Raw genomic sequence first — 13,209 nt, 5'->3', positions numbered from 1 at the left:
TTAGGAACTAGCAAAAAAATCCGTGCGTTGCAACGGAAGAGAAAATAACACACGCTTTGAACGCAATATATTTTCACATGGCATCACATCTGTGTTGTCGACGATGGCCTCAGTGCTCACACAACGAACACATGTTTGAATGTACAATCACTCGGAATAAGATGAGAAATATGTTGTTTCTCCCCGCGATATTTTCCAAAGGTGTGCATGTGTGGTTAACGATGTTTTCTTTCCTCTCAATTTGGTTTTAATTTAATGGATATTTATTGCAATTTGTATGGTCGCGGAAAGAGAGGAAAAAAAAGGACCGTGCACTACAGATTAAGTTTGCATCAAAAATAATATTTAAGAAGTATTCAACAGCTAAAAATAACATACTATTTAGATTCTACACATTTTTTCAATCAAATTTCATATATAACATGTTAAAATCGGAGTTACGGTTTAGAAGATATGGATAATTTTGTTTTAGATAAAATATGGATTGATGAACTAAAAAGTCAGGTTTTTTTTGTTAAAACAAAAAAACGTTTCGGATGACTTACATAGGGACGGCGGGTTGATTACCTAAAACATCAGGGATTTTTATGAAAAATGCAAAAAAACGGTTCGGCTGTAACTAAAAGATGGACCGCGGGTTGATTATCTAAAATTGTGAGAATTTTTCTGCAAAATGACAAAAAAAATGGTTCGTTCTGATTTAAAATTGGACCGCGGGTTAATTACCTGAAACTGCGAGGGCTTTTCTGTAAAATGACCGATGACGGACGCTAGAAGCGTTGCGCGCTTTATTATTAGGGGAGATAACTAGTTATTGAGGATAAGGCTAAAAGATGACCCATTGTAAGACATTTTTTTTATCATCTTTAAATTACATGCAAAATTTAAAATAGAATCATCTTATCAACCATTGTAGATGCCCTAAGTTATCCCTGAAATTGAGTGTTCCCCGTAGTCCTAGTCAGGCCATGTCAGACTGGGCCGAGATAGATAAATGTCCTCAAAGCCCACGTGGGAGGCGGCCCGGCCCGACTCATCTAAGTTCCCCCGTCCGTCCTTCCTCAAAACCCTGGGGATGGAGCTGAGCGGTGCCGCCGCCAATTAATCTGCGCCTCCGTCTCCTCCAGCTCCGACCCCCCCCCCCCCCCCCCCCCCCCTCCTCTCTCTGGGGTCAGACCTAAGGCGTCTTTATGGGTCGCACAGTCAAGAAGGCTGGCAAGTCCAAGTCGAAGAAGGGCAAGGCACGCGATTCCGCAGCGGCTCTGCTTATTTCCCTTTTCTCACTGATGATGATAAACTCTCCCTAATTTTCGTGTTCTCTTGGGCGGCGTTTGTCTGGTTAGGGAGCGAAGAAGGCTGATGCTTCGTCGTCTGCCGCCGCCGCTGTGGCTTCTGGTCCGGCAAAGGTGCGGGAGCACTAGTCGTTCCTTTCAATGCTATTTTATTATCCTTGGATTGATTTTAGCATATAGATGGCTGCCGTGATGAGTTACTCCTGTGATTGAATTGTTTCCTTCTGTTCTCTTGCTAACGACGATGTTGAAAACTGTGTGTGTGGAATTACATATGTAAATGGTGGGTTTTGTTGTTAGGTGTGGCAACCAGGTGTAGATGCACTCGAGGAGGGAGAGGAGCTCCAGTTTGATCCCGAGGCTTACAACTATCTCCGAGGATTTAGTATTGGGTGGCCTTGCTTGAGGTAAAACTATATATTCTCCACAGGGAGGCATTGCTCATGTCGTAATTTCAGACTAAGAAGTTCTCTCTTCTCAACGATTTCACTTTACCTTGTAGCTTTGATGTTGTGCAAGATCAACTTGGGCTTGTCCGATCAGAGTTCCCACACACATTATACGGCGTTGCTGGAACTCAGGTTGTGTTTCGTCTTTACCCTTTTTAGGATTTACACATAGAGGACTACTTCATGCTTTGTCTTACCACAAAAACTGAGATTGCAGTTCATTTCTGTTCTGCCACATAGAGATGAGTTTGATTGCCTTAAATGTATTTGTAAGGGCGTCTTTGATTATCTTGTTTTACTGCTGGTGCCTATTCATGTATATTTCTCCAGAAAATTTCTTCGAAATGTGGTAGAGTATTTACTGGTCTGCATCAGTTTCTTATTTGGCTATTTTAGATGAATCATGTCAGAAATTTTGTGTGAATGCTTGCTCCCATTTGTGACGTGATTGTTGCTTTGGTGCGTGTTTCATTGTTAGTTGTGTTATTACTGCTTCAATATGCAAGGCTCAGATAATTTATGATTGCTTGCAACCAAGCTCGAGTGGGTATTGTTAAGCTTTAAGAGTTAAACTAAACGAACGGTTTGATCTTACGCTGGATTTTTGTGCTCCATGAAATAATATTATATTGGTGGAATCTCAAGTAATTAGTGCATGAAAAGAAAGTTTAGATATTGAGTACTTGTTTACCATCTATGTTTCATTTTACTTTTCCAACAAATATGTTTCCACACAGTTTGTCTATCTAAATTAAGGGCTATGCTTCATCCTTTCCAGGCTGAAAAGGCTCCATGGAATTATATTGGCGTTTACAAGCTTTCCAACATAAACGGGAAGAAGCGGGAACCTATACCATCTTCAAAAGTTGAGGCTGACAGTGATATGGATAGTGACAGCAGCAGTGATGAAGAAGAAGAGGAGGAAATTAATGAGGATATAAAGCCCATCCTACATGTATGTTTTTTCTTTAAATGCACAACTTCATATTTTCTGTTGACATCAATTATTTCTTAGTTTAGCTTTGCTGCATTGGTGCAAACCTTCTATTGCTAATATGTCAATGTTGTACGCACCAGCTAAAAAAGGTGGCCCATGCGGGGTGTGTAAACAGGATACGCTCCATGGCTCAACAACCACACATATGTGCTACATGGGGAGACACAGGTCATGTTCAGGTAATTCTTTTTGGTTCTCACTACTCTTTTATTTACTCCCGTGGTTGGCCCACTCAACATTTGGTTATTATCTGCCACATCTACCCAGGAACAGATAGAATAATCCGTGCATAATACTGTATTTGTTAGGAATAAAGGGCTCCACACCCCAAATCCATCATTTGTGCATCATATTTCCTTCTGAGGAACTTGCCAGGGAACATAATGTATTGAACTGACTATGTGTGTAATATCAGGTGTGGGACTTCAAATCCTTCCTTAACTCAATAGCAGATTCACGGCCAGTTGCACACAAAGAAGACGACATAATCCATAATCATGTACCTTTGAAAATATTCAATGGCCATAAAGATGAAGGATATGCAATTGATTGGAGTCCACTTGTTACTGGAAGACTTGTTTCTGGTATGTAATCGATCTATTCCATGTTCAATTGATTTATTCTCAGATAGGTTCTCTTGTGATCTCTCTGTCATGTATTCATAGATCAGCGTTTTCATTTAATTTGGTATATATTTGTTGGCTTAGACCAGTTTAATGTTTTTTCTATGCAGGTGATTGCAACAGTCGCATTCATCTCTGGGAACCATCTTCGAGCACTTGGGATGTACATACAGAACCATTTGTTGGACATTCCGCAAGCGTTGAAGATCTACAGGCATGCACTGAATGATGTATCATATATGTACTCCTGTGTGCTCTGGATATGTTGATTATCTCAAAAATATTTGATTATATTCTTGCAGTGGAGTCCCACAGAAGCCGACGTATTTGCTTCTTGTTCGGTGGATGGAAGGATATGTATTTGGGATGTTAGGACCAAGAAGGAACCCTGTATGTCTGTTAAGGCTCACAATGCTGATGTCAACGTTATCTCCTGGAATCGGTATATTTACTAGGTTTTTTTTATTCATGAGCACCACTATTTCTTCTGTATACTGTTGTATTTATGTTGTGACCTCCATTATCAGGCTAGCTAGCTGTATGATAGCTTCAGGATGCGACGATGGCAGTTTCTCAGTTCGTGATCTTAGATTAATCAAGGTACTTTCGTCTTGACAAAGTACAATTTTTTATGCTTGCCAGTTTCTGACCCACTTCAAAGGAATGTTCTTCTCTGGTTTGTGTTTTCTGATCTACTCCCTCTGTCCCAAAAATAAGTGACTCAACGTTACACTAATTTTAATACAAAGTTGGTACAAAGTTGAGTCACTTATTTTGGGACGGAGGGAGCATATTTTTGAGTCAGGCTTTTGTTCGCCTGTCTTCGTATCAAGTGAATGGGTATTGTGAAGATAATACAAGACAAATAAGACTTCTGTTGACAAAAATTTGGCATGTTATTGCTACTAGCGTGCTGAGAATGTTAAGAGGGGTCGTGGTAGACCAAACTTGACATGGGAGGAGTCCGTTAAGAGAGACCTGAAGGTTTGGAATATCGACAAAGACTTAGCCATGGACAGGGGTGCGTGGAAGTTAGCTATCCACGTTCCAGAGCCATGACTTGGCTTCGAGATCTTATGGGTTTCAACTCTAGCCTACCCCAACTTGTTTGGGACTGAAAGGCTTGGTTGTTGTTGTTGTTGTTGTTGTATTGCTACTAGAATTTTCAGTATGATGTGTGTCTCTTGATATTATTTTGTTGCTGGTAGTGTATATATCTCACACTTGTACCAAAATCACTGCAGCTAGACTACCACCTATTATGTTCTTTTGCCAATTTTGTCTAAAATATATTTTGCTATGTATGATACCAACATTAGCTTCTTTTCTTTTTATTATGCACAATTGTTTCATTAGAATGATTTCATTAGAATAGTATATTCACTTCAACTCTTTTTACACCGTGCTTTTCGTTGCATTGGTAGGACCCAGACTCAATGGTAGCGCATTTCGAGTACCACAAGCACCCGATTACATCTGTGGAATGGAGCCCACATGAAGCATCAACTTTGGCTGTATCATCGGCCGATCATCAACTCACGTAGCTGTCCCTCCTATCATTTTATGTTTTTATATACTGCTGTTCTCTGACATGTTAAATTCTCTTTGATGTTTACTTGACGTAACATGCTGGATTGTTTGTCTTCAGAATTTGGGATCTTTCATTGGAAAAAGATGCAGAAGAGGAAGCTGAATTCAGAGCAAAGATGAAAGAGCAGGCAAATGCTCCTGAAGATTTGCCCCCGCAACTTCTCTTTGTTCATCAGGTACTTGATCAAATTCCTCCTGAAGATGGCTTTAATTTCCATTCTTTTGCATGTGTTCCGGCCAAAGCCACATGTGTAAATAGCTGTAAAGAAGCAAGTAGATGTGATGATTTTGTGAATGTGCAGGGCCAGAAAGATTTGAAAGAATTGCACTGGCACCCACAGATACCTGGGATGATCGTGTCAACAGCAGCGGATGGCTTCAACGTGCTGATGCCCAGCAACATAGACACAACCATAGCTGGGGCAGACAAACCTACTTTAGCACCACTTGGCTAATTTCCAAGGCTTATAAAATATCTGAATATCTTCCTAGGCTAAGCGCAATACTGCGAGTATCTATCTTTTTTTTTCTTCAGTATCATGTATTTTATGTTTCTCGTTTTGTGGAGAAAACCATCTAAGTTTTGTGTAAGAGATATTGTGGATAACCAGTCAGGTCATCCTGGATCATACTCACCAAATTAGCTAATCCAGATGGTCCACTGTTGACACAAATAGGTTTTATTTTCTGAGAATTTAGCTGGATGAGCGCATATTTGAGCCTTGTTAGGGTAACTCCAACGCCGATGACCAAATCACCACTTGTTTGGACCACTGGAATGAAACCCTAGTCCGTGTCATCATCCTCTTGAGGGCGTCCTCGTGGAGCCCTTGGTTCCTGTCAACTGCAGCTGTCTATTGGCTTTAGACATGCCTTTCCTAAGTATAGTTTATTTTTTGAGGGTTACTGCAAAGTCAGCCCAGACACATTTTATTGGTTTAACAGAGGATATATACAAAGAAGGCGGGGAGAGAAGAGAGAAAAAAATAATGAAAATCCAAGTCTGCTCTGAGGAATGAAACCCTAGTCCGTGTCATCATCCTCTTGAGGGGGTCCTCGTGGAGCCCTTGGTTCCTGTCAACTGCAGCTGTCTATTGGATTTAGACATGCCTTTCCTAAGTATAGTTTATTTTTTGAGGGTTACTGCAAAGTCAGCCCAGACACATTTTATTAGCTTTGAGGTTTAACAGAGGATATATACAAAGAAGGCGGGGAGAGAAGAGAGAAAAAAATAATGAAAATTCAAGTCTGCTCCGAGGAATGAAACCCTAGTCCGTGTCATCATCCTCTTGAGGGCGTCCTCGTGGAGCCCTTGGTTCCTGTCAACTGCAGCTGTCTATTGGCTTTAGACATGCCTTTCCTAAGTATAATTTATTTTTTGAGGGTTACTGCAAAGTCAGCCCAGACACATTTTATTAGTTTTGAGGTTTAACAGAGGATATATACAAAGAAGGCGGGGAGAGAAGAGAGAAAAAAATATAATGAAAATCCAAGTATGCTCCCAGGCTCATCTGCTCCCGTTGACGAAAAGCGCGCGTGAAGATGAGCTCGAGAGCAGAAACACCACTCTTAAGGAAAAACGAATAATCTATGCTACATCTAAACGGGATAATATGATCCCCATCAAATTGAGTTTCTTTTCGTTCCGCGTTAGCACATCTATTAGACCAAATAAAAATGTCTTGAGCCGCATGATGTAGAACGAATGCTAACAACTAGAGTAAATTGAAAAAAACATCACAATTGAGGACCCTAATTCAAAAAACCACCACCTTTGTTTTTTTTTTCTTTCAAAAACTCACCATCATTGTACCAACAATTTGCAAAATACGTTGATTTTCTTAGATAAACAGGGGAATCTCCCTCGCTCCACATTGATATCAAACCAAAAGGTTCAAACTTATTACACCCAGCTCACTAAGAGGTGCAGTTCGAGAGTTTTTGCAACTAAAACTAAACCTAGAGAACTAGGGGTTAAGAGAGTTTTAAGACCAGGCTCGCAGGCCATCAACACAGGAGATGCAACATGTGCTCGCTGACATTCAGAGTATGATGATCTCGGCGCCCTTCCCACATTTCATTGGGGGTGCCACGGTTGCTTGGGGAGACCAGCACGCCGCGAGGGTTGACACCAGACTCATTGTTGCAACCTTGCTTTCAGGAGCCCTCTTCTTGGGTTGACACTCGAAGCTGTTCACTTCTCTAGGTATCTTCAGCTTCTCCCACTCACGAGCCACTCCATCTTGTGTGAGATGTTTGGACATTAGTCACCCAAGATTAGTAGCGGTTTCTGGGCAAAAATCGCGAGCGCCTTGAGAAATTCCCCCAACATCTCCTCGCCCCTCTTTGGAGCGAGGATCGCTCAGGTTTTGAGGGTGTTAATGATTGATCTCCAGACCTTTATTAGAGATATCTAGGGGGTGTTATTAAAAATCATAGAGTTGCTGTGTTTCCACAAACACCATAGGATGGCAGGGCTAACAATATTTAAAGCCGAATACTTCTTATTAGAAATCCAGAGCCTAGTTACAAATTCATAATCAACTCCAGTGACAAGCTTGAAGTGATCACAAATGAACGGCCATATGTTCCTAGATACAACACAACCAAAAATAGGTGAGAGGAAGTCTCATTATCACTGCAGAAGACACAATCTAGTGGCTTGATTATATGTCTCTTCCTTAATTTGTCTCTGGTTATCCGTTTGTCGTTGGACAAAAGCCAAAGAAAGACATGGATCCTAGGAGGCGCATATAGTTTCCATACAACAGGGACAAAGACTGGTTGCACTCCTCTGAAATTAATCTAGAAGAGTAGACCCCTTTGTTCTCGAGTTGCCAGAGTGGGTAGTCTGGATCACCAGAGAACACTACGCTCTTGGCTATTTCTTCTAGTTGATACCATTGTTCCTTGATCTTATCAGTAAATTTTCTCCTGAAGGACAATCTACGTGTTGTTCATCCCATACTCCATTGATGCACTTATTCTGTTCATTACAAATCTTATACACATTCTAGAATTGGATAACTAGAGGGGATGTGACAAACCAAGTATCCTCCCAAAATCTTATTTTGTCCCCCTATAACCAAACTTCAGGGATTGGGTAATGGATCTGACCCCCTTCCAAAGCCCCCTAGAAGTGTTTTGGGTGATTTTTTAGGGCAAACAAATTGGGATTGTCCCTAATATATTTTTGATCTACTATATTCCTCCAAGGTTTTCCTTCTCCCTCATATTATCTCTTGATCCAAGAGCCTAGGAGGCAGAGGTTCAGCTCTTGGGGGTTTGGGATTCCTAGGCCACCAAACTCCTTTTTTCATGCAAACAAGTTTCCAATTATCTAGGTGTAACTTTCTATGCCCATCAAAGTCATTCCACATGCAGTTTGCCATTTGTGAATTTATCATGTCAATGGCCCACTTAGGAAACTTTAAAAAGGAAAGCAAATTAATAGGTATGCTGGCCAGACAAGCCTGTATCAGGATCAACCTCCCTTTGTATGAGAGAAGCTTCCCTCTCCAGCCAACAATCCTCTTCATGATCTTGTCAATGAGGGCTTCTAAATAACTGGCAATTTTAGTGGCATCAAAACTGATGGGGATCAGCCCACTTTTGTTGTAATTGATCCTCATCCGAGAAACTTCCTCAAAAAAATTTAGGACCATTTTCAGATTAGTAGCATAATCTAGGTCTTTATCTAAAAATAAAATTGTTTCATCTCCATATTGAAGGCACGTCATGCCTCCATGGCACACTTCAGTACATACTCCCTCAATCAACCGGTGGCCAGAGGCTTTGATCAGCATCCTGGTGAGGACATCTACTAGTAAATTGAAAAGCAAAGGGGATATGGGATCTCCCTACCCGAGGCCTTTACAAGTGATGTAGAAGTCACTCTCATTCCCACTGAGCTTGACACCAGCAGAACCACCATGTGTGCTTTGTTGTATCCAGCTCAACCATTTCCCTCCAAATCTTCTAATATTAAATAGCTCACTAAGGAATTCCAAGCTAACCTTATAAATAGCTTTCTCATAATCCAACTTGATCACCAAGCCTTGTTTTTTTCCTACAATAAACCGAATGCAGGAACTCATGTGTTGTGACTACACTTTCTAGAATGTATCTCCCTTTCACGAAAGCGGATTGGTTACTAGCAACGAGCCTCCGCAGGACTTTATTTAGCATATTAGTAAGAACCTTGGTAAAAATCTTTAAACTACAGTTCAACAGACTAATAGGTTTGAATTTTTTCATAGACGAGGCATCAACCTCTTTAGGGATCACACTCAACATAGCAAAATTTAGTCTATATATATCTAGAACCCCCTCTTTGAAAACCATCAAACATAGCCATCAGATATTTTTAATTAGACCCCGGAAGTGCTGATAGAAGAAAAAGGCAAGCCATCAGGTCCTGGAGCCCCATGAGAGTAGGAATCAAAATAGCCTTTTTGATTTCCTCCTCTAAAAAAGGTGCCTCCAACATTTCATTCTTTACATGCCCGACTTTTCATCCTCGGAGTAGAAATCAGTATTTAGATGGAAACCCTCTCTCTCTTCTAGTTTAAAGAGATCTTTGTATAATTTGCTAGCTATATCAAGCATTTCCTTATCATGAGTGACTGGGCCATTAGGCCCATCTAGAGAATGGATAATTGTTTTTCTTCCCTGATTTGCTACAACATGAAAATAAGAAGTTTTCCTATCCCCCTCTTTAATATCCATGTCCTGGATCTTTGCTTAGCTATGATTTCCTCTTGCAGCCAAAGTTCATTCAACCGAGCTTGAAGAAATTTGAGCCTAGAAAATTCTGCTTCAACTAGTGTTATAGTTTCAACTTTAATATCTAATATGTCATATTCCTCTAAGAGGACTTTCTTGTACTTATTAAGTTGAACCTCTTCATTCGAGTTCCAAACTCTGGTGATTTTCCTAATCCTCATAACCTTTTCTTACCAAACTTCAATAGGGGTGGTACCGTTGGTGTTCTCCTTCCAATCTTGGAGATAAGGCTAGATAAGTCCTCTCTTAGGAGTGAGAGACACCATTTTTCCATTTTGTATCTGCCACTTTTAGGAGTTTGGCTAAGACCAAAATCACATACAATGGGGGTGTGGTCACTCCCTAGTGTGGGCAGTTCTCTACAAACAGCCACTCGAAAGACAAAGTTTAGCTCAGTATTAAAAAAAAGTCTATCTATAGTAGAAATGATCAGTCAGCTTGATTGTTTGTCCACGTAAATTTTATACTAGAAAGTTTGATCACTAGAAAACTCCAGATCTCAATTCAGGCATTCGAGTTGTCACTCCACTTATGATTGACAACCCCATTACTCTTTTCCTTAGCATGTATAACTAGGTTAAAGTCTCCTCCAAATAGGGTAGGGAGGGAATTCTCCAAACAGAGGTGTGGAGATCTAAGAGGAAATCTTCCGTCCCTTCCTCATAGAGGGATCCATAGACAGTGACCACTCTGAAAGTGGAATCAAACTTTTTCATCTTAAGGACACAACTGGGTGAGAATTCTAAACACAACTACGAGATAACCTCAAAGGTATCCCCATCCGCCCCCATCAAGATGCTCCCAACAAAGCCTTTTGTTGGGATATGGTTCCATATAACATTTCTACTACCAATTAAGGATTTTAAGTAGGATTCAGAAAATTCTTCCTTATTAATTTCTTGAAAACCTAGGATGGAAGCATGAGTTTTGTTGATAGTATCTATGATTGATGTTTTTTTACCAGGAGCAGTGATCTCTCTAACATTCCAAAAAAGAGCATTCATCCTAGCTCTAGGGTTCTTGCCCCGTTTGTTTTTACAAACTAAATACCACAAATCCGTAGATTTTACCTCCTTATCAGCACAATCAGTTCGGGGGGGGGGGGGAGGTTGAAGTCTAAGAAAGAACCCACAGTTCTGTCAAAGATCAGTAGCTCTAAATAATTATGAGTTAACTCATTACCAATTGCAACATATATTTCTACTCCAACCATGGAAGCAACAGAAAGAAAATTAGTATTATTGAGCAAAGAGAAGGTGAGGATCTTACTAGATTCCTTAGGGAAGATTCCGTGGTTTTTGGAGGATGAGTTTGTTGTCTCCAACATTCCTAGTACTCATCCTTGGTGCATGTTGGAAATATTCCCTAGAGGCAATAATAAATTGGTTATTATCATATTTCCATGTTCATGATAAACATTTATTATAATGCTAGAATAGTATTGATCGGATGCATAAATACATGTGTGGATATATAAACAACACCGTGTCCCTAGTGAGCCTCTACTAGACTATCTCGTTGATCAAAGATGGCTAAGGTTTCCTAACCATAGACATGAGTTGTCATTTGATAACGGGATCACATCATTAGGAGAATGATGTGATGGACAAGACCCAACCGTGAGCTTAGCAAATGACCGTATCACTTAGTTTATTGCTACACTTTCATCATCTCAAGTATCTATTCCTAAGACCATGAGATCATGAGAGTCCCTAACACCGGAGGAATACCTTGTGTGCTATCAAACGTCACTTTGTAACCGAGTGGTCGTAAAGGTGCCCACCACGTATCTCCGAGGGTGTTTGTTGGGTTGGCGTGGATCGAGACTGGGATTTGTCACTTCGCATGACGGAGAGGTATCTCTGGGTCCTCTCGGTAATACAACATTACATGAGGCTTGCAAGAAATATAACTAAAGGGTTAACCATGGGATCTTGTATTATAGATTGAGTAAAGAGACTTGCTGATAACAAGATTGAACTAGATATGGAGATACCAACGATCGAATCTCACGCAAGTAACACAACGATGGGCAAAGGGAATTGCATACGAGACTGATTGAATCCTTGACATCATGATTCGACCAATAAAGATCTTCGTGTAATATGTAGGAACCAATATGGGCATCCAAGTCCCATATTGGTTATTCATCGGAGAGGTGTCTCGGTCATGTCTACGTGATTCTCGAACCCGTAGGGTCTGTACGCTTAACGTTCGATGACGCTAGAGTAGTATTAGGATACGTATGCTGGTGACCGAATGTTTTTTGAAGTCTCGTATGAGATCCTGGACATCACGAGGAGCTTCATAATTGTATGGAGGTAAAGATTCATATACGAGAAAGTGATATTTGGGTTCGAGAAGGGTTCCAAGTTTTTTCGGTACTACACCAGAAGTGCTGAGGGGTCATCGAGGGTCCACCAGGAGGGTCCCACCTAGGCACATGAGCTTAGGAGGGGGCGCACCAGCCCCTGGTGGGCTGGGCGCCACTCTCTCCCCAAGGACCATGCGCTAAGGGTGGGTGGGGAAACCCCCCTTGACTTGGAGCCAAGGAACCCCCGAGGCCGTCGCCCCTCCCTTCGAGGAGGTGCCACACTGATGCTCCTCCCCTTGCCCCTATATATAGTGAGGGAGAGGAAGAGAAGATGCACCCCAAGTCCTAGCGCAACCCTCACTCTCTCCCTACTCTGTTTTCTCCTCCGTTAGCAATCTCGACAAAGCGCGGCGAAGCCCTGTTGGGATAGCATGTGACGCCCTCGATTTGACCGTACACTAATCATACACGCAAATGCGTACGACCAAAATCAAGGACTCATGGGAAGATATCAGAACACAATTCTAGACACAAATAAAAGCATTCAAGCTTCGTATTACAAGCCAGGGGCCTCGGGGGCTAGAATACAAAAGCTCAAGAAACACACGAGTCAGCGAAAGCAACAAATATCTGAGTACACACATAAAACAAGGAGATGCCTTAGAGAAGGCTAGCACAAAAGATACATCGATCAAACGAGGTGAGGCCTCCTGCTTGGGAACCTCCTAAACTACTCCTGGTCGTCAGCGGCCTCCACGTAGCAGTCGGCACCGTTGTGGTAGCAGACATTGTAGGCGGGATACACCACCTCCTGGGCTCCATCATCTCGTCGCAGCAATCGTATCAAGGGGAAAAGGGCGAGCAAAGCAATGGTGAGTACTCATCCAAAGTACTCGCAAGACTGACATCAAAACTATACTAAGTATGCAACAATACCAAAGGAAAGGAGTTATATGTGGATTGACTGCAGCAATGCGAGAATAGAGAGAGGGGTAGCATCTTCAACGTATTGCAACAATAGATGAGAGTAGAGCAAGTAACACAATTATATAGTCATATCATTGCAGCAAATTTAGTTAAGGTCACGCCCAAAGATTCTTCCTTGACTCCCTGCGAGAAAGCAATCCCGGAGCAAACATTCCAGTTAAGTAACAGTTGA

General features: G+C 41.4%; 1 protein-coding gene across 1 annotated transcript; it reads left to right on the top strand.

The window, feature by feature from the left end:
* The first annotated feature begins 1,093 nt into the window (after positions 1-1,093).
* On the top strand, positions 1,094-5,625 carry LOC123448199 (protein HEAT STRESS TOLERANT DWD 1-like). Its single transcript, XM_045125012.1, has 13 exons — positions 1,094-1,241; positions 1,344-1,406; positions 1,593-1,699; positions 1,795-1,873; positions 2,520-2,696; positions 2,819-2,917; positions 3,154-3,322; positions 3,472-3,575; positions 3,664-3,803; positions 3,889-3,961; positions 4,786-4,901; positions 5,010-5,127; positions 5,254-5,625. Exons 1-13 carry the CDS (start codon positions 1,191-1,193, stop codon positions 5,404-5,406), a joined length of 1,449 nt encoding a protein of 482 aa, XP_044980947.1. The 5' UTR covers positions 1,094-1,190; the 3' UTR covers positions 5,407-5,625.
* The last annotated feature ends 7,584 nt before the right edge of the window (positions 5,626-13,209 follow it).

Source organism: Hordeum vulgare, chromosome 4H (genome assembly GCF_904849725.1).
Source record: "Hordeum vulgare subsp. vulgare chromosome 4H, MorexV3_pseudomolecules_assembly, whole genome shotgun sequence".
In the NCBI taxonomy this organism is placed as follows: Eukaryota; Viridiplantae; Streptophyta; class Magnoliopsida; order Poales; family Poaceae; genus Hordeum; species Hordeum vulgare.
This window is presented reverse-complemented; position numbering and strand designations above follow the sequence as displayed.